Source organism: Taudactylus pleione, unplaced genomic scaffold, assembly GCF_031769625.1.
Source record: "Taudactylus pleione unplaced genomic scaffold, aTauple2 ptg000282l, whole genome shotgun sequence".
In the NCBI taxonomy this organism is placed as follows: domain Eukaryota; kingdom Metazoa; phylum Chordata; class Amphibia; order Anura; family Myobatrachidae; genus Taudactylus; species Taudactylus pleione.
The window spans coordinates 16,297,740-16,322,141 of record NW_028284684.1 but is presented as its reverse complement, the minus strand read 5'-3'; the positions used below and the strand labels follow the sequence as shown (position 1 = coordinate 16,322,141).

The following is a 24,402-nucleotide window of genomic DNA, read 5'->3' as shown; positions in this document are numbered from 1 at the left end:
GTGACTTGTTGAAACTGTGTGTATGTGTGAAACTGTGTGTATGTGTGTGTATGTTCACATTTCATTACTGTTTCTCTCCCTGCAGCCGGTGTGTGGGATGGGGTCACATGTATATATAGATTTAGACTTTAAAATATATCAAAAGATTCTGAAAGGCAGGTGGCTGAGGCCCCTCTTTTGATATCATGTGTAGCCTGTAAGGCAGGCTTGTCCTCTCAGGACTTTGTGCATAATGGCTTATGTGTCCGTTGTTTTAGAGAGTCTCCACAGCAGTCAAATTTGCCGCCATCGGGTCAGGAACCCCCTTGGGCTGCTTTTTCCCAGATCATGGCCCAGGTGGGCGAAAGATTGGCAGTTCCAGCTGCTCCGGGGATAAGAGTTCAGCAGCCATTGCAGCCAGCTGTATTTATGCCTCCTATGTTGCCATCTTGGATGGATATGTATGCGCATGGGCAAGCAGGCCCTTCGTCGTCTATGGCTTTTCAGCAGCCGCTTCAGATAGCCAAACCAGTACAGCCAAAAGCTAGACGACGTTTGGCTACACAGGCAAATCAGGACACGGATTCTGATTTGTCTTCTGAGGAGGATGAAGTATCCTCTCGGGGTCTCTCTCCATAGAAGAGGGGGATCTTTTTCCAGTGGCTGATGTGCCATTTTTAATTAGGGTGGTCAAAGCGGTTTTGAATATCGAGGAGGCAGAGCCTATACATAAGAAGGCACCGGTGTTTAAACGCCAGAGGGTGGTCAAAGCGAAGTTTCCTGGGTTGGAGCATTTATCTGAACTTTTGGGCGAAGCTTGCAAAGCTCCGGACAAAAAGTTCCATGTGGCTAAAAAGATTTCAGCTTTATACCCGTTTTCTTCTCAGCAGTGTTCTAAATGGGTGGTTCCACCATCGGTGGATACGCATGTGGTACATTTAATGAAGTCTTCCACTTTACCAGTACCGTCAGCCTGTTCTCTTAAACATCCTACTGATAAGAGGCTGGAGGGTTGCCTTAAGACGATTTTTTCAATCTCAGGGGCAGCTACCCGGCCGGCAATGGCTTCAGCCTGGGTGGCTAGAGCCATAGAAGAATGGATGAAGGCGTTGGCCGAATCCTTGCCTGAGATGTCTAAAGAACAGCAGGATATAGTTTCTTATGTGAAGGAGGCTTCTTCTTACCTTGGAGAGGCAGCTTTAGATGCAGGGATATTGTCCGCCAGAGCATCAGCAGCCTCTGTAGTCGCTCGTAGAGCATTATGGTTAAGAGATTGGAAGGCTGATTCAGGGTCCAAGAGGGCCTTAGAATCTCTACCCTTCACAGGTGGAGTCCTTTTCGGCTCGGAATTAGACAAAATTGTAGCCTCGGTGGCAGCCTCCAAGGCTGCAGGGTTACCCTCAGCATCGGGTCCTAGACAAAGGTCTTCTTTTCACACCTTTCGGCCTCAGGGGAAGGTCAGAGGTCAGCCCTTTGGTAGAGCAGGTGTTGGTAGAAAGCCATCACCTAAAAAGCCCTGGCAAACCAAACACCCAGGTTCCAAGCCTCAGGATAAACCAGTGGCCTGATGGGACGGGCCTCCCCCTGGGGGGATCCCAGGGTAGGAGGCTGACTTCTTCGGTTTTCGAACATCTGGCATCACACAACAACAGATGCCTGGGTTCGGGAAGTAGTTTCACCGGGTTATGCCCTAACGTTTTGGAGAAGTCCACCCCAAAGGTTTTTTTCCATACCCCAGCCTGTGGGGTCGGTTAAAGTGTTGGCTATACAGCAAGCTGTTCACTCCCTGCTGAAGAAAGGGGTGATCGTCCAAGTGCCACAGGAACAGGTTCAAAAGGGGTTTTATTCCAACCTGTTTCTGGTTCGGAAGCCAAATGGGTCTTTCCGACCAATTATAAATCTAAGGAACCTCAATACGTTCATACGAGTACCCAAGTTTCATATGGAGACACTGAAGTCAATAGTATTGGCCTTGGAACCAGGGGACTTCATGGTATCCCTGGATATTCAAGACGTTTATTTACATGTGCCCATTGTGGTATCCCATCAACAGTTTCTGCGGTTTGCAGTGGAGCAGGACCATTTTCAGTTTCAGGCATTACCGTTCGGCCTGTCCACAGCCCCTCGGGTTTTTACCATGGTCATGGCGGTGATAATGGTAGCCCTCAGGCGCCAGGGCATCAGAGTTTTGCCTTACTTAAACGATCTCCTTTTGCTAGGGCAATCTCCGAAGGAGTTGATGAGGCATCTCGACGTGACAATCTCCTGTTTACACAGGCACGGTTGGATTGTGAATTGGAAGAAATCCTTCCTTCAACCATCACAACAGTTGGTGCACTTAAAAGCACGGCTGGACTCTGTAAAGCAGAGATTGTATTTGCCGTAAGAGAAGATTGCAGTCCTACAGGGGCGCATACGCAATCTTTTACACAACAGACGAGTATTAGTGCATGCGGTCATGCGAGGCTGGCATCAATGGTATCCACCTTCAGCATAGTGCATTATGCACAGTTCCACTCCCGGCCGTTGCAACGGTGGGTTCTCTCACGCTGGAACAGGGATTATCGGTCGATAAAATCTCAGAAGATCTACCTCTTCCCAGAGGTCAGGTTGTCCCTGTCTTGGTGGTTACGGACGGACCACCTCAACCAGGGACGGCCGTTTTGGATATCGGATTGGACTCTCCTCTCCACCGATGCCAGTCTTCGGGGTTGGGGAGCAGTGTCAGACCCACATGTCTTCCAGGGAAGATGGACAAGGGCAGAAAGTTGTCTGCCCATAAATGTACTAGAACTGAGGGCAGTTTTCAGGGCATTGGTACAAGCCTAGGATGTTGTGCACGGCAAGCCGGTGCAAGTACAGTCCGACAATGTTACCACAGTAGCTTACCTAAATCGGCAGGGGGGCACCCGAAGTCGGGGAGCCATGGCAGAAGTGTCAAGGATCCTAGTATGGGCAGAACGTCATCTTACTGTGAGAAACGGCAGTTTTTGTACCAGGGGTACAAAATGTGGAAGCAGACTTTCTAAGTCGGCAGGACATAGACGCGGGGGAGTGGGCTCTCCACCCGCAGATATTTCAGGAATATTACTGGAAAATTTCTAGTTTAAAATGTTTATCTGAACGTCTACAGAGACGAAATAATTATATGTGTAATAAAATTGCAGAACCAACTCCAGGTACTCTAGATCAAACTACAGAGATGCACTAACTTTTAACAAAATGGAGTCGCTTTGCTTAGCAGAAACCCGCCATTGGTGGGATCAGCTAACTCTGCAAAAATATTTAGATAAGGACCTAATCCCACGTGGACTTAGGATCTTTAAGACCTCTTCTTTCAAGGAGGATAAATCCTTCACTGAGGTGTGGGACAAAACGCTTGATTTATGTTTCAGAACATTAATGGAACTTCTTATCAATTATAGGACCACTAAAGTTACAGAGACACAAAAGGAAATTGAAGTCATACAGCTGGAACTTAGAAATTTTGAGACATGCCCAGGCTATTCAGATAGAGATGCTTCCATTAATAAGAAGGTAGAAGAGTTTGATAGCACGGAAAGATAAGAAACTCCTTAGGGATAGGGAAGATTACGATAACAACCAAGTCCGTTCATTTAATAGAAGATTTAGGACACCTTTCAACCATAGGACTCCCATCAAGTATAGGGTTAGGACACCACCAACTATGAAATATAGAAATCAAGATCAGGCCAAACCAAGAGCTCCATCTCAATGGGGACAAGGTAGAAAAAATTATGACCCCAACAATAGGTCTTTCCCATCATATAGAAATCCCCACAATGACTGGGAATATTCTAGGCCGAATAGATTTAGTGTTCTTCAAAATGACAATGTCGATACACCAGAGCCAGCAGTAACAGTTAACGATGAGGGGACTTCCACCAAACAACGACCACATTTTTTAGAGAGGGAGGGAAGGTCCAATCATCCCCCCTCGTCTCGCTCAATAAGAGAAAGGGCCCTAAGTATAGACTGGAATGGCAAAAGAACAAGAGAAGAAGAAAGAGAGGAACCAGAGCAGGCCTTGCCAAAAAGAAATCCAAACAAGAATCTGAGATGGAGATAATTAACAAGGGAGTGTTCAATTTGTCAAGTAAAAAGTTGACATTAGATGAGACTAGACTTCTGGGTAAGGGCCTTAAATGTGCCCCAGCTATGAAGCCTAATCTTTTTGATTTATTTATTGATTTACACAAGTTTGTTAGGACTCTAAGCCGAAAGAGGTACTTTGCGCAAAAAACATTAAAACATAAAAACATTGATGGTTTCCCGATTGTTCTTGACTCTGGGGACGATGTCTTATTGGGAATTCTGGAATCCCTACTTGAAGAAAATAGGAATACTACAGGACTAGAGATGTCCAAACTATATGATGTATCAACATATACTAAATCGTTTAAAAATCCCTCTAATTTTTATCCAATACAATATAGAGGCCCATATCTAGAAAGCTTTTATTCTGCTACCATGGAAGATTTTAGGGATCTTTGCAAGAGAGTTGATAAGGTGGTCACTATTAAAGATAATCTGACTAAACAAGAAAGAATGGCTCTCAATGCACTAACCAAGGATCATTCTATAGTTATCAAGCAAGCAGACAAAGGAGGGGGGATTGTTATCCAGGATAGACAGGACTACCTCTTAGAGGCTTATAGACAGGTGGATAATCTTGCTTTTTATAAGAGATTAACTAAAGATCCTACTGAGGAATTTAAGGATGAAATTAAACTGATGTTAGATCAGGCACTATTAGATAATATTATCACTAAAGAGGTTTGGCAATTTTTGTTTATTACACACACGGTGATCCCAATTTATTATCATTTACCCAAAATACACAAAACTCTCATTGCACCCCTGGGACGTCCTATAATTTCAGGGTTTGGGTCACTTACTACAAATCTATCAATGTACATTGATTCACATTTACAGACTCACGTGATGTCCCTAAGATCCCATATTAAAGATACCAGACATTTTCTTGAGAAAATTAATAATATTAAATGGAAAGATACATATCTATTACTTACATGTGACGTTGAATCCCTTTATACAAATATACAACATGATTTGGGAATTTCAGCTGTGCAGTATTATCTTTCCCAAGATTCGGGGATGACTGAGACATCACGTGAGTTTATTCTGTCATCAATTAAATTTATTTTGGAGCACAATTATTTTTCTTTTGAGTCACAATTTTATCTTCAGACACAGGGCACTGCCATGGGAACCAGGTTTGCCCCGAGTTTTGCCAATCTTCTGATGGGACTGTTCGAGGAACGTTACATCTGGGATGGGGAATTTGGGGCAAACCTGGTTCTTTATGGCAGATACATAGACGATTTATTTTTTATTTGGGATGGGGATGCACTTTCAGTCACTAATTTTGTACAGTATCTTAATAGGAATGATTTCGGACTCAAACTCACTAGCACTTTTAGTGATCACACTGTTAATTACTTAGACATTACGGTTGAAGTGTCCAATAATACATTGGATACATTTACTTTTATTAAATAAGTTGACTGTAGCAAATATTGGAACTACAAGAGTTGTCATCTTGAAAGTTGGAAAAATAATATACCTAAGGGTCAGTTCCTTCGACTTCGGAGGAACTGTTCTAATGAAGGCGTATTTTTACAACAATCTGAAAAAATGCGCGGTGCTTTTTTACAGCAAGGTTATCAACCTGCTATTTTGGACAGAGCGCTTGAACAAGTCAAACTGATGGATAGGGATTCATTGCTAATTGAGAATCATAGGTCCAGAGACACCAAAAATATATTGCCTCATACGGAGGAGATGAGATCCTCGGCCTTTATTACACAATATAATTCTTCGGCAAAAGAAATTAAGAGGATTATCAATAGGAACTCCTCTTTATTAAGAATGGATAGATTTCTAGCAGCTTCTTTGAAAGAAACAACTAAGGTTGTCTTCAGACTTTCCAATACATTGAAACTAAAATTGACACCGGGTACACTTAAAGATTGCATAAAGACCAATGAGAATCACTCCAGACTAACCTGGCTACCACCGAAACCAAAAGGTTTTTTCAAATGTGGATCTACTAGATGTTTGACATGCCAACACGTGAATTCAAGGAATTCGACAGTGACTTCATTCTCTTAACGGAGAGGAGTTAACTATTGATGGTTTTAGTAACTGTAAATCCACTTTTGTGGTCTATGTCCTACAATGTGGCTGTGGAATACAGTATGTAGGACGTACTACACGAGCACTAAGTACATGGTTCCTTGAACATAGACGAGGTGTAGTGAAGAGTCTTACCAACCATAATGTCCCTAGACATTTTTCTTTTTGCCCACAGGGTGGTATAGAAAATCTCAATATAACAGCTATTGAACAAGTTAAAATTACGAATCGTAAAGGAGATAGATTCAAATGCAGGAAATGCAGGAAAGAGGCCTTTTGGATCTTTAAGTTGAACACCTTGATACCACACGGAATCAATGATACTATAGAACTCAACGTATAATTATCCATTTTCACTAGGTGCTATGTTGTCATTCCTTCTACTTCCCCTTCGTACCTATCCATCCTCCACATTAGTTACCTTGGTTCTCGCTGTTAGTTGCATATCTGAGGACTACTTAGATTAGATTACAGTAGGTAATCGAATGGGGTCCTCTTGACCCTTTTGTATACATTATCCCTGAATATCTTATGTTGCTTTTTCTTTATTCTTTTGGTACTGGATCTCAGAGATCTACCATTAGGCCATGAGATTATTGCTAAAGGTTATCTCATTATGCAATTTTTATGAATATGGATTAAGAAGAGTATGAATCTAGATATGTGATTTACACTGCTGAGGTAGATTGAGACTTAGTATTGTATTGGGTAATATTTGTAGATTTATTTATGATTATGTACTATGGTGAAGTAATATCTGTTATTATTGAGGTATATGTATACCTTTTAAATAGACTTTACTATGATAAATTATTAGGAACATTATCAAGGAATTTGTATGAGTTTGAGCAATTTTGGGGTATATATTTATCTATTTACTAATTCAGCTAGAGTTATTAATTATTTATTTAAATGTGGATTTACTTGAACTGATGTTTGATGATGTAGAAGAATGGTTCTTTATGATTAGACATTTATTTAGTCAGATTGATGCTATTTGATGTATTCCTATGACTAAGACATATTACCTATTTTTTATTTACTAAGTGAGTTTGGCTAAAGACTGTTTAGGAAGGGTGCTGCTATTACTAACTATATATCAATATGATATATTTATAATTAATGAATGGACTCTGTATGGGTTTTAATTTAATCTAAAGTTTTACTTTATAGATATATTGAAGGTGTTTATTTGTACATGTTATCGTTAATAAGTCTTCTCCCTTAAATATAATTATATTTGCTGAGGTTCATTTTCTGTGCTGCTCAATACAGAAATAGGCTTTATGCAAGATCCTATCATGCCAGATAATTTGACACCAATGAGACAGAGGTGTGTAATTGTCTACCTAATTGGCTATAGGTGGTATTTAAAGCCACTGTTCATCACTGGGGAGACTGCTTCTTGAAGAAACGGCAAGTGCTGAGAAACGCATCAAGCTTTTATCCCTCGTTTGCTGAGTATGCCCCTCTGAACCTTACGTGGGTGAATTATTTACACACCGCAGCCTGACTGGAGTTCAACCAGGAGTTCCCGGCCACGCGCTGCATTTGCTCTACAGCTGAACCTTATGTGGGTAAATCCCATCTGCAACACAGCCTGACGGGAGCCGGAATATCAGCTCAGGGACCTTCGCTGCAGTGATTGCTGTCCCGCTAACCGTTCAAGAGCACTGACAGACTTTCACCAGGCGGCCACGAGTGCACTCGTTAAAGGCTGCATTTCAGACGGCCGGAGGTTGTGGAATCCATCTACTGGACACTGAGGTACCTCACTAATATTATTTCCACATCGGCCGAACAGATCATTGGTTCCAGAGTGTCCGTGTGTCAGGACACTGCCTATGTACTGTCCCTGTATTTGAATCGGGACTTCCTTACAGGCTGAATCGGGACTATGCTAGCGGTGTTAAAGGGATATAATCCCAGAGCCAATTCATGTGCATGAGGTGTACACCTGTTTTTTACTAACCCGTCCATTAATGGTGGTTTTAATTACCATTTGTAATGTCTATTGACATCAACTGATAACTTTGTTGCAGCTTACTGAAAGTGTGTAACAATCCAGTTGCCAACTAAGGCATTTTTTCATATTTGGGTTACAGGTTGATTTTATAAGTCAATTTCAGCAAGCTACTATACGATTTTATTGTATTATCAATTTGATGGTTTGAAGCCATTAGATGTTCATTACTATATTATATTACTGCAATGGATGTGTATTTAATTTTATTTGGTTTTTATTTTTATTTCTGTATGTTTATTTTATTATCTGCGGTTTTTAATATTTCTCTTCATAAAAGTTTTTTATAATTTGCTTATGGTATTGTCCATCTATTACCAGCTCATTCCTATTTATTGTGTTATTTTAAACATCGATAGTAGATATTATTATACTCATTATTGAGGTCTTCAGGGACAGCGCTTCCTCTTTTTGCGTTTTTCTTCATGTTACATTTGAGGGTCAGCTCCTCGATCGGTAGCAGCACTCATCTGAGACCCCTCTTATTCACCTTTGTATTCTCTTTAATTAAGTAGGTCCTGTGAATTGACTGGTATCACCATTACTTTATATTAATTATTTTATCCTCCTTGTCAGTATAGCGCTCCCATTGTGTGTTTTGTTTAGAAGTGTCAAGGATCCTAGTATGGGCAGAACGTCATCTTCCTGTGATAACGGCAGTTTTTGTACCAGGGGTATAAAATGTGGAAGCAGACTTTCTAAGTCGGCAGGACATAGACGCGGGGGAGTCGGCTCTCCACCTGAAGATATTCCAGGTCCTGGTGGACAGATGGGGTCTTCCAGAGATAGACCTTATGGCCTCAAATCGCAACCACAAGGTCCCCAGGTACGGGTCCAGGACCAGGGCCCCACTGGCAGACTTCACAGATGCGTTGTCAGTAAGGTGGAAGTTCGGGCTGGCGTATCTTTTTCTGCCTCTAGCTCTTCTTCCCAGGGTGGTCAGAAAACTCAAACAAGAAGACACCATGATGATATTGATAGCCCCTGCTTGGCCCAGGCACCATTGGTTTACCGATCTACAAAACCTCTCAGTGGACATGCCTTGGCCACTTCCTCTTAGGTGAGATCTGCTGCTACAGGGTCCCTGCTGGTATCCGGATCTCCCTGGGTTAGCTTTGACGGCGTGGCTCTTGAAGCCTCCGTTTTAAGAGCCAAAGGGTTGTCAGAGCCAGTAATAAAGACCATGTTGAGGGCACGAAAGCCTTCTTCAGCCCAGGTTTACTATAGGGTTTGGCGTTCTTTTTTTCAGTGGTGTAAACTGAGAAAATATGATCCTAGTGTGTTTAGGATGTCCCGAGTACTTGCTTTTTTCCAGTCAGGGTTAGAGCGGGGTCTTCGTTTGGCCTCCCTAAGAGTTCAGGCTTCTGCGCTTGGAGTTTGGTTCCAGCATAGGGTTGCTTCGTTGCCTGATGTAAAGACCTTTTTTCAGGGAGTTTTGAGGGTGCAGCCTCCGTTTGTTCCTCCGGTAGCACCATGGGACTTGTCTTTAGTTCTTAAAGCTTTACAGGCTTCCCCCTTTGAGCCATTGGAGTCGGTAGATCTCAAATGGTTAACAGCAAAAACTATTTTTCTATTGGCCATCGATTCTGCTCGTAGGGTGTCCGACCTGGCAGCCTTGTCAGTTCGCTCTCCTTTTCTAGTTTTCCATCAGGATAAAGCGGTGCTGCGGACCCAAGCAGGATATCTCCCTAAGGTGGTATCACGATTTCATATAAACGAAGAGATTGTGGTCCCAGCTTTTCATGTGTCAGGGCTGTCCTTAGGTGAGGCTTCCCTGGATGTTGTGCGTGCTTTACGTATTTACGTGGAGCGCTCCAGCAAGTTGAGGAAGTCTGATTCTCTTTTTGTTCTGTATGGCTGCCATAAGCTGGGATGGCCGGCCAATAAACAGACTTTAGCAAGATGGCTTCGTATGACCATATGACAGGCATATACTCAAGTGGGTCGTAGGGTGCCAGACTCGATCAAGGCACACTCTACGCGGTCTGTGGGTCCTTCATGGGCAGCCCGCTGGGGCGCTTCTGCGGAACAATTGTGTAAGGCAGCCACATGGTCGTCTGTCCACACCTTTATAAGATATTATGCATTTGACACCTTTGCCTTTCAGGATGCCTCCTTTAGGCGCAGGATCCTCCTTTCTTCTGAGACACAGGAGCGTTCCCACCCGTAGGGGTACTGCTTGGGTATATCCCCAATGTGATGGCTGTGGACCCCATGGACCCCGAAGAAGAAAATAGGAGTTATGGTATGACATACCTTTGTTAACTCCTTTTCTTCAAGGCCCATGGGGTCCACAGGACACCCACCCTAACGCACCTAGTGTTAATGGGTAGTTTTGTTGTATCTCTTAAGTGTTTCCCCCATTGGGCGGAATTCAATTGATTATTCCCCCCTTCGCACCCGACGGAGCTGTTCTATTGTTGCTCCTGTCGGGTGCGATCAGCTGCTACCGCTCAATTTCAGCTCGCAGCCCCAGAGGGGTGCGGGCTGAAAACGTCGAAAAGTGTCCTGTTTGGGCGCCCAAGCACTTTGGTCGGGGTTAGCCGTTTTACGCGGCTAAACCCGACCACTTTGGGTGCGATCAGCGTGAAACGCTGGCACAATTGAATAGCGCCCATTGTGAGAGAATGTCTAGACGTGAGATGCGGGCCGCGAAATCAATTGAATTCCGCCCATTGTGAGAGAATGTCTAGAGAACATATGTCCTTCCTTCTTACCTTTTTTTTGCCTTCTCTTGGTGGGCTTTGTGACAAACTGACGCCCTGTGACCAGGGGCGGGGTAAATGGGGGAGGACCTAGTGCATCCTGGGAGCTGAGAGCTTGGATTAACTGTTTGGTGCCTGGATGAATCCATAAACACCAATGTGATGGCTGTGGACCCCATGGACCTCGAAGAAAAGGAGTTAACAAAGGTATGTCATACCATAACTCCTATTATTTTTGGTTGCGGTTTTCATTGAAGAACCAGTGAGTCTAGTCTAAAAGAGTTCTCCTTAGTGATAATTCTCTCCATGACTGCAATATGTCAGATAGCTATTCACTTTCATTAGTACACATTTTACACTGTTACACATACAGAAACGCTAGTTTCTGTATGTTTTATGTAACATGGCCAGTTATTAACATGGGCCTGACAGGGTCGTCTAGTATTCAGCAAACTCCAAAAGCTTTCAGTTTTCGGAGTTTGCTTGAGATGGCGCTGGTTCCCATAACCCTGGAAAGGAGGTCCGGAGTTGCGAAGAGAGATCCGGGATCTTTGGCTGTGCACATGCATGGCCTCGGGACACACATGTGCTAAAGGCTGGCAAGTCATTGATAAGTAACACTGCTACTTCTGTAGCAGTGGTAGGGAATCGTGGGGACAGCTACTTTTGGGAGCAGCTGTCCCCTCACCGGAGTGATGCTGAGTTGCTCTCGAAATTAAGTTTTCACCACCGCAAATTGCAGCGAGTTGGATACTTACTGATCGGGGGTTGGAATGCCCCCCGATGATTAATAGGCCCCATAGAATTTTATGAGATTCTGCTTTTTTGGGGGGTGAATTTTAACAACAGAGGATTAAATGCCATTATTGAGACTCCTTTGGAATGATTGTAACTTTGGACCACTTATTTTAGGGTGTGAAGATGGTCTATCTGGCAGACAGATGGGGTGTAGTTTTTCAGAAGTTATTTTGTACTAAAATCCACCATTTGTGAGTTTGCTAATTTGTCTCAGTATGTATAATATAACAGACTAGACGTCATATTCCCATGTCAGTGTGCGGAGACCTTCTCATATATAGGTATTAAGTTCCATATACCAGCAGTAAGCAGTGACATTTGTTTAACAACCGATATACAGTGGATTCATTGAGAACTGGAGTTGGGCTCCATGATTGTGTGTGTTCCTCAGTTCACAACTTATAGCAGTCTCTCCAACACAATGAGGATATATTAAGATAGATATATATTAAAATATATATATTTTACTTTTTTTTCCCTAGATTATTTGTATTTTCTCTCAGAAACACCCATTCTGAGTTCTCCATATGGGTGTATCCCACCAGATTCTCAGTAGGTCTGGGTATTACTACAATGTATACTGCTAAAATGTAGGTTTCAACCCCAGTGCCCCTCAGGTGCTTATCCTTAAACATTTGGGTTGATGTACTAAGCAGTGAAAAGTGTGGAGATGTGAACCTGTGGAGAAGTTGCCCATAGCAACCAATCAGCTTTAACGAAGCATTTATAAAGCACATTCTATAGAATGATCGGTAGATGCTGATTGGTTGCTTCTCCACTGGTCCGCTTATCCATTATTTTCATTTTTCACTGCTTGATACATCTGCCCCATTGTCACTTCTAGGAAATTTAGAGAGGAAATAACTTTTCCTGTAATGCAGGTGGCAAAACTGGAGCGTAACTATTACATAAGTAAGCGGGATCTGGAGAGGATCCAGTCTGAATTAGCCACCATCCAGAGTGAGTTGAAAGCCCTGGGACAACGGTATGAAGATGCCATAACAGAGAAGCAGAAGCTGCAAAAGGAAGCGGAAATCATGGAGCGCAGACTGATTGCAGCTGATAAACTCATCTCTGGTTTGGGATCTGAGAATTTAAGGCAAGTTTGGAAAGATGTTTTAGCTATGAAAACCACAATTAGTTTAAGCAATAATTTTATTGCAGTCAATTTTTTTTCAAACCTTTTTTCATATGTCCTACAGATCTGCCCAGCTACATCCTTGCCTGTAGTGCAGCGAATCGCGCCATGCGTGGCGCGAGACTAACTCAGGCGATCGGAGACGCGCTTAGGGTGTTCCCATAGGATTGAATGGTAGACGCACTCTAACGATCGTAGACGCGCATTCACGTCTCCATAGGATTGAATGGAGACGCACTCCTGCAATCAGGGAAGCGCCATAGCTTGTCGTGGCGCATAGTGCGATGCGCACACATTTTTGGCGCGATCAGCCACAATGAATCTGGGCGCATCTGTATGTAAATTTACTTAATCAAATTTGTGTGTCCAATCACTCCATTGCAGCACATTTCTTTATGTTCAATAGTGACCTGTTTTGTTTTATGAAAAAAGCTGTTGTGTAGATTTAATTTGAAAATGACCACATACAGTAGGAGCTCAGCAGATCCTTACAAAGCCCAGAAAATACATTTGGGCTAAAAGCAATTGCACCAAGAATTTCTCAGTTCTCTTCTCAAGCCATGAATAATGTGTTATTCCCCCAGCCCAGATTCCCAGATCAGCAGTCACATATATGAAATAGAACTCACTGCACATAAGCAAGGTCTTACCAGGAAGTGAGAAGCACTTATAATCTATTTACTGTACTGGACTAACATATCCTGGCTGGGAAATGTAGGGCCGTAGTAATGTATTATCTGGCAAGAGGCCGGTTATCTATGTTACATCTGATTTTTTTTAGGTGGACAAATGATTTAGAAGACCTGAAGGAGAGGAGAGTGAAGTTACTTGGAGATTGTTTGCTCTGCTCCGCATTCCTCAGCTATGAAGGTGCCTTCAACTGGGAGTTCCGTAAAGAGATGGTATACACAGAATGGCAGCAGGACATAGTGGACCGTGAAGTCCCTCTGAGTCACCCCTTCAGGATTGAAAGTCTACTTACTGATGATGTTGAAATTAGCAGGTAATACCCCTTTTACACCAGAGCAAAAACCTGGGTTTTTGCTGGGTCTACCCGGGTCACAGCTCAGTGTAAAAGGGTCCCTGGAAAATAACCTGGATCAAGTGACCCTGCAATCCAACCCAGGTAGCTACCAGGGTTGGACCCAGGATGGACCCAGGTAATGGTGCAGTGTAAACGGTACAACCCGGGTTACCTGACCTGGATCATGCCTAAAATGAGCTGATTGGTGGTTGTGGGGCATTCACCTCCCACTTTTTATGATCTCACAGGTTTAGCAGGGCAGACCTGAGTTCAGTGTGAACAGGGCTGACCTGGGAGTAACCCAGATCAAAGGTGCAGTGTAAATGGGTCTGACCTGGGTCTGACCAGGGTTGGAACCATGTCCAAAAACCCAGGTCGGACCTGGGTTTTTGGTGGAAAAGAGGTATTAGTGAGAATGTTACCCCAGACACTTGGTTTTTGTTTTTCCATATATAAGTATAAATCTCTGGATGAGATGTGGATCGGAAAGAGAATTGTAAATCTCTTATTATATAGTATATTATTACATAATATATTACATAAAATAAGTATTCCTTGTAGCAGTATAGTTATCTACTAGTGTATTTGTGTAGTAGAACAAAATTAGAACACTAAATATAAGCCAAAATCGAGCAGTACTGCATTGCTGTAGACACAAATGGCCAAATACATCTTGGAAGGAATTCCAGGCAAATAGATAATTGGTGGAATACCCAAAACTCTTGTTATGAGAATCTTCTGGTTATTTTATATATTTTATTACATTTTTCCCTGTGATAACTGACTCCGTCTTGACAGTCTCTGTAACATTGTAATAGTGTTAATTCTGTATTCTGTGTCTGTCACACATACAAGCATACACATTATCTTGTGGCTTGTGTGTTTACCCCGCTTAAATCTGAGAACAATTTAATTTGAATGCCTGTGTTCAATGATTTTGACCTAAAACAGCGTTCCTTACAAGGTGCGATCAGAAATAAGAGAAGACCTCTTTACAGGAATTACAGGTTACACATTGTGCGAGGCTTGGTGGGCAACCGTGTGTGATTTTATTATGTGACTTTAATATTAGAATATTACAACGTCTATAGTTTACATTGTAGTAAATGAAGCACTTACTATTGCCATGATTATTTACTCCATCATAATTAAATAACAAACTGCTAAGAACATCAGCATGCAGCATGAAAACCTGAATAATATAGAATACTACCTGTGTGGATTAACAAAGCATAAAATAATAATAAATTATAAAAAAAAAAATAATACATTTTGGATTTTAAAGTTGATCACAAATTTATTTATTATGGATGAATACAGTTTAAAATTGCTGGATTTCAGCAATGTGTTTAGACACTTGTATAGAACAAAGCATAAATCTTGACTTTCTGTTAAATGTCTTGCCAATATTCTAATTGGTGTTAATGGTGACTTTCCTGCAGGTGGGGCTCAGAAGGATTACCTCCAGATGAACTTTCAATACAAAATGGCATACTGACCACTAGGGCAAGCCGCTTCCCACTGTGCATAGACCCTCAGCAGCAAGCACTGAATTGGATCAAAAGGAAGGAGGAAAGGAACAATCTGAAGGTGGGGTCACCTTCTTTTTCATACATTATTAAGGATCAGTCATTTTATGCACATTATAAGTCTGGGTCCAATGTTTTACACTGTGCAAATTAATTACAAATTATGAAATACTGATAGGCTGATAGGGATGTACTATCCCAAATGCTTCAGACTTATGTTATTGTGTTATTCTACCCACTTACATTGAATGTTCTGTGTGTGTGTGTGTGTGTGTGTGTGTGTGTGTGTGTGTGTGTGTGTGTGTGTGTGTGTGTGTGTGTGTGTGTACAATATATATATATATATATGTGTGTATATATATATACAATGCTGTGCACCGGCACTCCCACACTCCGTGTCATAGGGCATGCAGCTCCGGTGCCCTCCAAGGGGGACAGCACCCCCAAAATGTAATAGTAACAAAAGTCAGGCGGCACTCAGAGTCTCAGTAAATCCAATACCCTCACTTTGTTATGTTGACCTGAGGAAGGGGTGGATCACCTCAAAACGTCGACTATTAAATCCCTCTGGTGAGGGTATTGGATTTACTGAGACTCTGAGTGCCGCCTGACTTTTGTTACTATTATATAGTTCGTTACTGAATTACTTAATAAAATTGATAGTGGCTAACAGCTGACAAAAAATTGGAATATTAAAAATATTTTTCATTTATTTTTCAGATTTCATCTTTTAATGACCCTGATTTCTTGAAACAATTAGAAATGGCCATTAAGTATGGCTTCCCATTCCTTTTTCAAGATGTTGATGAGTACATTGACCCTGTCATTGACAATGTTCTAGAGAAAAATATTAAAGGTGCCCATGGTCGTCAGTTTCTCTTTTTGGGAGATAAAGAGGTTGATTATGATCCAAACTTCAAACTGTACCTAAATACAAAACTGGCTAACCCAAAGTACTCTCCTTCAGTGTTTGGTAAAGCAATGGTCATCAATTACACAGGTGAGAGTATATAACACTTACCTTTATTGTATAAAAGATGTAAATATTGCTAGACATAGGTGAGCTTGAATAGGTGTGTTCCTGAGTTTTACTCAAGTGTTAACTGACAAAATCTAGACAAAAGGGCAAAGGTCGATTGGCATATGTTGCATCGTTACTAAAATAAGTCCCCCGTTCTTTCATTTCCCTCCTCTTCACGTTTTTCTTCCTCTTTTTCTGGATGCTGTAGGTAGAACCATAGCTGGTGGCTGCTTATCAGAAGTGGTGTGGATGAATGGATGGTGTAGATGAATGTTCAACAACGCTGTAAGAAATAAAATATATATTTTATTTACAGAACCAAGCATTTAGAAAACATATTTTCATGTATTGTGGTAGAACCACTGGCAGAGGTTACTGTTGGTGATAGAAAATTGTACTTACCTGCCATCTTTAGTAGTGTTAAACATGCTTGTGTTTCCATTCATCCACGCCACCAGCCATGGTACTACCTTAAGCTTCCAGAAAAAGAGGAACAAAAATATGAAGAGGAGTGAAATAGAAGATGAGGGGGAAGCAGGTGATGTGTATGAGGAAAATTAATGGTGGGTGAAGATTGCAGAAGGAGGGTGAACAGTAGTGATAATGGGACAAAGAGGAATAAAGAAAGTGACAAGTGGGCAGAGGCACACATGGAGAGGGGCGGAATCACATATGGGTGAGGGGGTAGAAGTGCAAATGGAGAGGATGGAACATAAGCACACATGCAGAGGGGGGATGTGTGGCAGAATAACACATAGAGAGGGGGTAGAGGCTCACATGGGTGGGATGGTGGTGGAGTGAAAATAGACAACTTGGAGAGGTGGGGCATAGGTACACATGGCGAGGGAAGGGGGGCATAGATGCACACATGTGGAGGGGGTGCAGAGGCAAAATGGGGGAGCAGAGGTTCACATTGGGGGCAGCAGAGGCACATATACACAACTGTAGAAAGAAAGACACACGAAGGGGGGTGTGGTTGGCAGGAAATAAGATCTGTAGACACAGGGGGTGAGTTTCCTGTGATGGCCGCATTCTTCCTGAATTGTGCCGTGTGGTGCACAATAGGCCTGCCCAAATGAGAGGAAGCCCGGAGAGGAGTAGAACTAGCATTGGTAGGGGCAGAGTCTGGGGGCAGCTTGGAAAATGATCCTTTGCCTGCCTGTAAGGCAGCAGCGTGCACACCTGATTCTGTGAGCCCCTCCTTGCTCAGGGGTCTGTAAATATGCCTTTCCTTCACCTGTCTCCTGCAGTACCTATGATCCCAGCCTAACTGCCGCTCATTTACAGGACTGTCTGTAAATAAGAAGCAGTTTGCATCTGGGATCATTAGCATCAGTGGGTCCCTTCAACAGTCCAGGCCCAGTACATCAGTGCCCCCTGTACCACTCTGATGGCTGTCCTGACTGTTGCACCAAAAATAGATTGATTGTAAGTTACAAGTATGAGCAGAGTTAGCTATGCCGTTTCAAATATATGTGGTTCAACTGAAGGTGCGGTTTGACGTGTGTGTTGGTAAACCATGGGACATTGTTAGCCTGGTTGAACGATGTCTGCATACCTGGTCAGATGTTGTGATGTCCGACAAGATATTCTGTCTGTCTTTATCATACTTTCATCAGATGTCAGTTGGAATTGGGGGAACATCTGGGCCATTATATGCTACAATTTTTGTCAGTTACAGCTAAAGCAGTCTAACATGCCATACAAATCTCAGTACGCATGAGCCCTTAACTCTCAGGATGAATAAGTAGTTTTGGAACCCATATCTCAGGTGGTTTATATCAGTAAAATATACCTGTACCATAATCTGGTACTTGTTATTGCTAAGTAAATTAAAATGAAATAATAAGCTGCCATTAGAAAACATTCTGGGGCTGATGCAGAGTTTTCCACAACAAGAACGTAATATACGAGTGTAATAGTTGAACACAATATAACCTATTTCCACCCATATGCAGAGCACGTTGGCATTTACATCTGATTTACACGTCACATGACAGACACACAAATATTACAGGCACCTATATTTCACATGCACCCAAGCTTTTATATGCAGCAATATATGTGTCTAGACATCAGTTAATCAATAAATCCTCTTAAGCACTGTATAAACAATTCTCTGTCTTGTATATTCACATTTAAAAAAGAAAAAAAAAAGCTTAAACACACTCACAAAATCATAATATATGCCCTAGTGATAAAGAAAGTTCTAGTCGGCCTCAGTGGAGTGTTTGCAAACAGCCAGTCACAAGAGATTTGCTAGATCTGGCAACTGTCATCATATGTTATGTGTATAGGCTTTTTCAGGCACAAGTGTGTCTATGTCCTGGGCTGCATCTATTCGCAATTGCTTGAACACGCCACTACTATACTTGTGTTTATGTACAATATATGGTAAATTCATTCCGCTATATGAAATAATACAAGATACATTACATTAAAGGGCATAGTACTCACTCTGCATCTCTTTACTGTGTACTGTTCAGTTACTTTAAAAGGCCTCGAAGATCAACTACTCAGTGTCATTGTTGGCTTTGAAAGAAGAGAGTTGGAAGAGCAAAGAGAACATCTCATTCTAGAGACCAGTGAGAATAAGAAGTTATTAAAGGACTTGGAGGACTCCTTATTGAGAGAGCTTGCAACCTCCACCGGTAACATGCTGGATAATGTGGAACTGGTTCATACCCTGGAAGAAACAAAGTCCAAAGCTACAGAGGTAATTATCAAATGTCACTGCTGTCTAATTACAGATAATGTAAGTACAGAAAATGGTATTGGGAATGCTCACTAGGGGCCTGTTTCACTACTGATCGCAACTGCGACTACGCACGCAGACGGGCAATTGGTGCATTCTGTGCATGCATAGCAGTGCACGTGTGCGAAGGTCTCACTGCGATCGCAGTGACTATGCAGACCCATCGCAGAGTGATTGGCAGGAGGTGAGCATTTGGAGATGGTGACGTGGGGGGGATGGTCGGCAAAACGCAGGCGTGCTAGTGCATTTGAACGCCGTTACAGGGGCGTGCATAAATTAGCCACTGCGATGCCATTACAGCTTGGGCTTTCACTGCGTGCAATGAGGTTAGCAATTTCTGAGTAAGGCAAATGTGCGTGAGGGTGCGATGGTACTCTGTGTTACCGATGGTTTTGCTCTGTTGCTAAGTATTACGGATGTGTGTAAGGTGAAGTGCGTGTCCTTATGTTAGGCTGTGATGGCATTGCGATGGCAATCACTAGCACATTTTCGCAGTGAGACTGCGTGTGTAAACACAGCTGCAATCGCAGTTGTGATCCATAATGAATCGGGCCATAGGTTTGTAAGGATACAAAATGGAAAGATTGAATACTTAACACAGAACTTTCCGATTCCCTTTTATATGCAAAAGAACAGTACTGAAAATGTTGATATTACATTGCTGCCAGTGGCGGTTCTTGGGGTGGGCAAGCATGGCTATTGCCCGGGGTGCTGCAGTCTGAGGACGCGACCACAGTCCCCGCAGGCACCGTCTAAATAGACGGCACCTGGTCCTCCTGCGTCTTATCCCACAGCAGCTGTCACTCACTTGCTCCCTCCCACCTTGCTCCCAGAATGCCGATGCGGTACCTCCGTGGCATTCTGGGAGTCCTAGAATGCTATGCGCGGCAGTCGCAGACGTCAATGAGCGCAGGGGGGAGTGGACCGCCGGGACGGACTGCCGAGAGAAGCGCGGGCAGCAGCAGAACAGTGCTTGGCGTTTGGTGTGGTGCGTCTGACTCCTGAGTCCTCACACCATGGTCATCATCTGTCATCTTGGTCCTGGCCCCAGCAGCAGGCAGCGTTGGGCGTGGTGGTGGTAAGTACATTCATGCGGTACTATTAGTACTGTAACTATGTGCTCAGCCGCTGCAGCCCCTGACTGAGTTCTGCCCCTGCTGAGAGTGGACCAGTTAGCTCCGCAGCCTGCCTTCACTCAGATGGGTTTGTCCCAGCAGTCAGTGGTGTCGTCACCCATGCAGGGTTTCCCAAGACAATTGATGGTACCCCACAGTCTCCCTATTTCCCCTCCTCAGGTCTCTCATGAGCCTGCGTGGGTTAATTCGTTAACAAGCTCTGTACAGCAGTTGTCAGAAGTGTTGCAAGGGGAGTCTGTGATGCGGCCTCACAAGCGGCCGGTGGCGTCTCTGTCTGCTCCTTATGAGGATGACGACGGGACGTCCGACGACGGGGAGATTCTGGATCTTTCTGACCAGGAACCTTTCCGTCCTAAAGAGTTGGACGCTAAGTCTAAGGTATATATACCTGGCCTTATTCTTGCAGTCCGTACTGCTTTAGTTATTGAGGATGAGGAGCCTCCAGTATCAAAGTCCAAATACGCCTTTTTCAAGGATGTTAAAGGAGATACCACAGTGTTTCCTCTTTCGGGGCAATTAGTTGACCATCTAGAGGAAGCGTGGAAACAGCCAGGCAAACGATATCAGCCTCAAAGGCGTTTAGCAGTGGCGTATCCGTTTGCGGACAATTATTTTGCCAAGTGGGAGTCCCCTCCACAGGTGGATTCTCATGTGACATGCCTTGTCCGTAGTGCCACACAACCCATGCCATCCATGTCCTGCCTTAAGGATGCTACGGACCGCAAGGTGGAGATCTGCCTGAAGTCCGTCTATTCCCTTGCGGGGGGGGGGGGGGCAGCGTGGCCAGCTATGGCCATTAGCTGGGTTGCCAGAGCTATGGAGCACTGGGCTGATACGTTGGAGGCGTCCTTCGATTCCGACTGTCCGGCTGAGCAGACGGAATTGATTGGCAATCTCCGGGATTCGGCCACTTATATCAACGAAGCGGCCTTGGATATTAGTACCCTGGCGTCTCTAATTTCTTCGGCAGCTGTAGCTGCTCGTCGCACATTGTGGTTGCGATCTTGGAAGGCGGACGCGGATTCCAAAAAGGGTTTGGAAGCATTGCCTTTTAACGGAGAAGTTCTCTTTGGTCCGGACCTGGACAAAATTGTAGCCACGCTGGCCCCAAGAAATCGGCCAAGCTCCGGAAGCAGGCCTGGAGTACCAGACGTCCGGCCCCTAAGCCGGATGACAAGCCTGCGGCCTGACGGTCCGGGCCTCCCTTTGGGGGATCCCAAAGTGGGAGGCCGCCTGCTGCAGTTCGCCCAGTGTTGGTCGGTCACCACGACGGACACTTGGGTTCTCGAGGTGGTCTCACACGGGTATGCCCTCTCCTTCCGGCACAGACCCCCGGCTCGATTCTTCACCACAGGTCTACCATCAGACCAGAACAAAGCCATGGAGCTGCGGAAGGTCTTGCACACTATGCTCCAGGCTGGAGTTATAGTGCCTGTTCCATTCTCCCAGAGGGGCCAGGGTTTCTATTCCAATCTCTTTTTGGTGCAGAAACCCAATGGGTCGTTTCGTCCGATTCTCATCCTCAAAGCTCTCAACAAGTCTTTGCGGGTGCTGAAGTTTCGGATGGAGACGCTTCGGTCCATCATTCTGGCGCTGGAACCTGGGGACTACATGGTGTCATTGGACATACAGGACGCTTACCTGCATGTCCCTATTCTGTTGCGCCATCAGCAGTTCCTCAGGTTTGCAATCCGCAGCGACCACTTTCAGTTCCGGGCGTTACCTTTTGGCCTGGCGACAGCACCACATGTTTTCACCAAGGTGATGGCGGTCATGGCGGCTTCCCTGCGGCTGCAGGGAGTCCGCATGTTGCCGTACTTGGACGACCTTCTCTTAGTGGCAGGATCTCCGGAGCTCCTTCTGCGCCACTTGGTCCTGACCATTGCGCTACTGCAATGGCACGGCTGGTTGATAAACTGGCAGAAGTCCACCCTGATGCCGTCTCAGCGGATTCTGCATCTCGGAGCCTTATTGGACTCGGGACAACAAAGGATCTTTGTGACGGGGGAAAAGATCTCTGCCTTACAGTCGAGGGTGCGCAGTTGTCTGCAGAGCTGCCGGGTGTCTTTGCACTCGGCAATGAGGTTACTGGGCTCCATGGTGTCGGTATTCGACATGGTGGAATATGCCCAGTTTCACTCCAGACCTCTGCAGCACCTGATCCTGTCCAAATGGAATGGACTGCCTCAGAGTCTGAAATCCCAGTCGTTGGTGCTCACTCCGGAGGTTCGCCTGTCTCTAGCCTGGTGGTTGCAGACGACCCATCTGAACAGGGGTCGTCCGTTCTGGGTGGCGAATTGGGTCCTGCTAACAACGGACGCCAGTCTTCGGGGCTGGGGAGCGGTCTCGGGTCCACACTTGTTCCAGGGCAGGTGGACTCCGGCAGAAGCAGAGCTTCCAATAAACATCTTGGTTTTCAATGCTCTCCAGAAGGCACATCGGGTTCTCCAAGGTCACCTAGTGCAGGTCCAGTCGGACAACGCTACCACCGTGGCCTACGTAAACCGGCAAGGAGGAACCCGAAGTCGGGCGGCTCTCGTAGAGGTGTCTCGGATCCTGGTATGGGCGGAGCGCAATCTTCCGGCCATATCAGCTGTCTTCATCCCGGGAGTGCTAAACTGGGAGGCGGACTTTCTCAGTCGCCAGGACGTTCATCCAGGGGAATGGTCCCTGCACCCGGATGTTTTTCAACTGCTGGTGGACAGGTGGGGTCTTCCAGAGATCGACCTCATGGCATCCCGGCACAACAACAAGTTGACGGTGTACGAGTCTCGCACAAGAGACGAAGAGGCGTCTCTGGTGGATGCTCTGTCCGTCCGGTGGACGTTCCGGTTTGCTTACCTCTTTCCTCCGATTTCCCTTCTTCCACGGGTAATCCGGAAATTCAAACAGGAAGGAGGGACGCTCCTGTTGATAGCTCCTGCATGGCCCAGACGGCACTGGTTCTCAGACCTTCAGGGTCTGTCCGTGGACAGTCCTCTGCGCTTACCGCTCTGACCGGACCTTCTGTCACAGGGTCCTTGTCTTCACCCGGACCTGACTCGGCTGTCTTTGACGGCGTGGCTGTTGAGACCGCCATGTTAAGGTCCAGGGGGTTTTCCAGCTCTGTAGTGCGAACCATGCTAAGAGCTCGGAAACCGTCTTCCGCGAGAATATACCATCGCGTGTGGCATACGTTCTTCCAGTGGTGTCGACCGAGAGGTTATGCACCGCGGGAGTTTCGTCTGTCTCGTGTACTCGCCTTCCTACAAGCGGGACTAGACCACGGGCTTCGCCTTGCTTCTTTGAAGGTGCAGGTTTCTGCCCTCTCTGTCTGGTTTCACCGTAGGATTGCTACAATCCTTGATGTACGCACCTTTATGCAGGGCGTTCTGTGAATTCAGCTGCCTTTTGTACCACCCGTTGCGCCTTGGGACTTGGCTGTGGTCCTGAGAGCTCTCCAAGGACCGCCGTTTGAACCACTGGGCTCAGTGGAACTTAAATGGCTTACAGCTAAGACTGTTTTCCTTCTGGCCATAGCTTCGGCCAGACGTGTTTCTGATTTAGTGGCTCTCTCTTGTAGACCCCCTTTCTTGATTTTTCATGGGAACAGGGCAGTGCTACGCACTCGTCCTGATTTTCTTCCCAAAGTTGTTTCCCAGTTTCATGTTAACGAGGAAATAGTTGTTCCAGCTTTTAACTCACCCGGCCTTTCAGTGGGTGAGGCCACTTTGGATGTTGTGCGGGCCTTAAGGACTTATGTTGCTCGCACTTCTTCGTTTAGGAAGTCGGACGCCTTGTTTGTCCTCTATGGCTTCCGTAAAAAGGGTTGGCCTGCTTCAAAGCAAACTTTGGCAGCCTGGATCCGTATGGCTATTTCTGAAGCTTATCTTCATGAAGGCCTGCCGGTTCCTCCTTCTGTGAAGGCTCATTCCACTAGGGCTGTGGGTCCTTCGTGGGCAGCTCGACGTGGTGCCTCTGCAGTCCAGATCTGCAAGGCTGCTACGTGGTCCTATGTCCATACCTTTGTGAGGTATTACAGGTTTGACACCTTTGCCTCTCAGGATGCTTCCTTCGGGCGGCGGATTCTCCTTTCAGCACAGGAGCGTCCCCACCCTTAAAGGATACTGCTTTG

The 24,402-nt window shown here is 44.8% G+C and overlaps 1 protein-coding gene across 1 annotated transcript in view; it reads left to right on the top strand.

Moving 5' to 3' along the window:
* Window positions 1-24,402, top strand: part of DNAH10 (dynein axonemal heavy chain 10) — a 270,391-nt gene that overhangs the window by 216,746 nt on the left and 29,243 nt on the right. Inside the window, exons 60-64 of the mRNA XM_088482144.1 lie at window positions 12,567-12,784; window positions 13,605-13,826; window positions 15,290-15,437; window positions 16,097-16,376; window positions 18,884-19,113. Coding sequence (XP_088338270.1) covers window positions 12,567-12,784; window positions 13,605-13,826; window positions 15,290-15,437; window positions 16,097-16,376; window positions 18,884-19,113 — 1,098 coding nt within the window. The remainder of the gene's footprint in view (window positions 1-12,566; window positions 12,785-13,604; window positions 13,827-15,289; window positions 15,438-16,096; window positions 16,377-18,883; window positions 19,114-24,402) is intronic.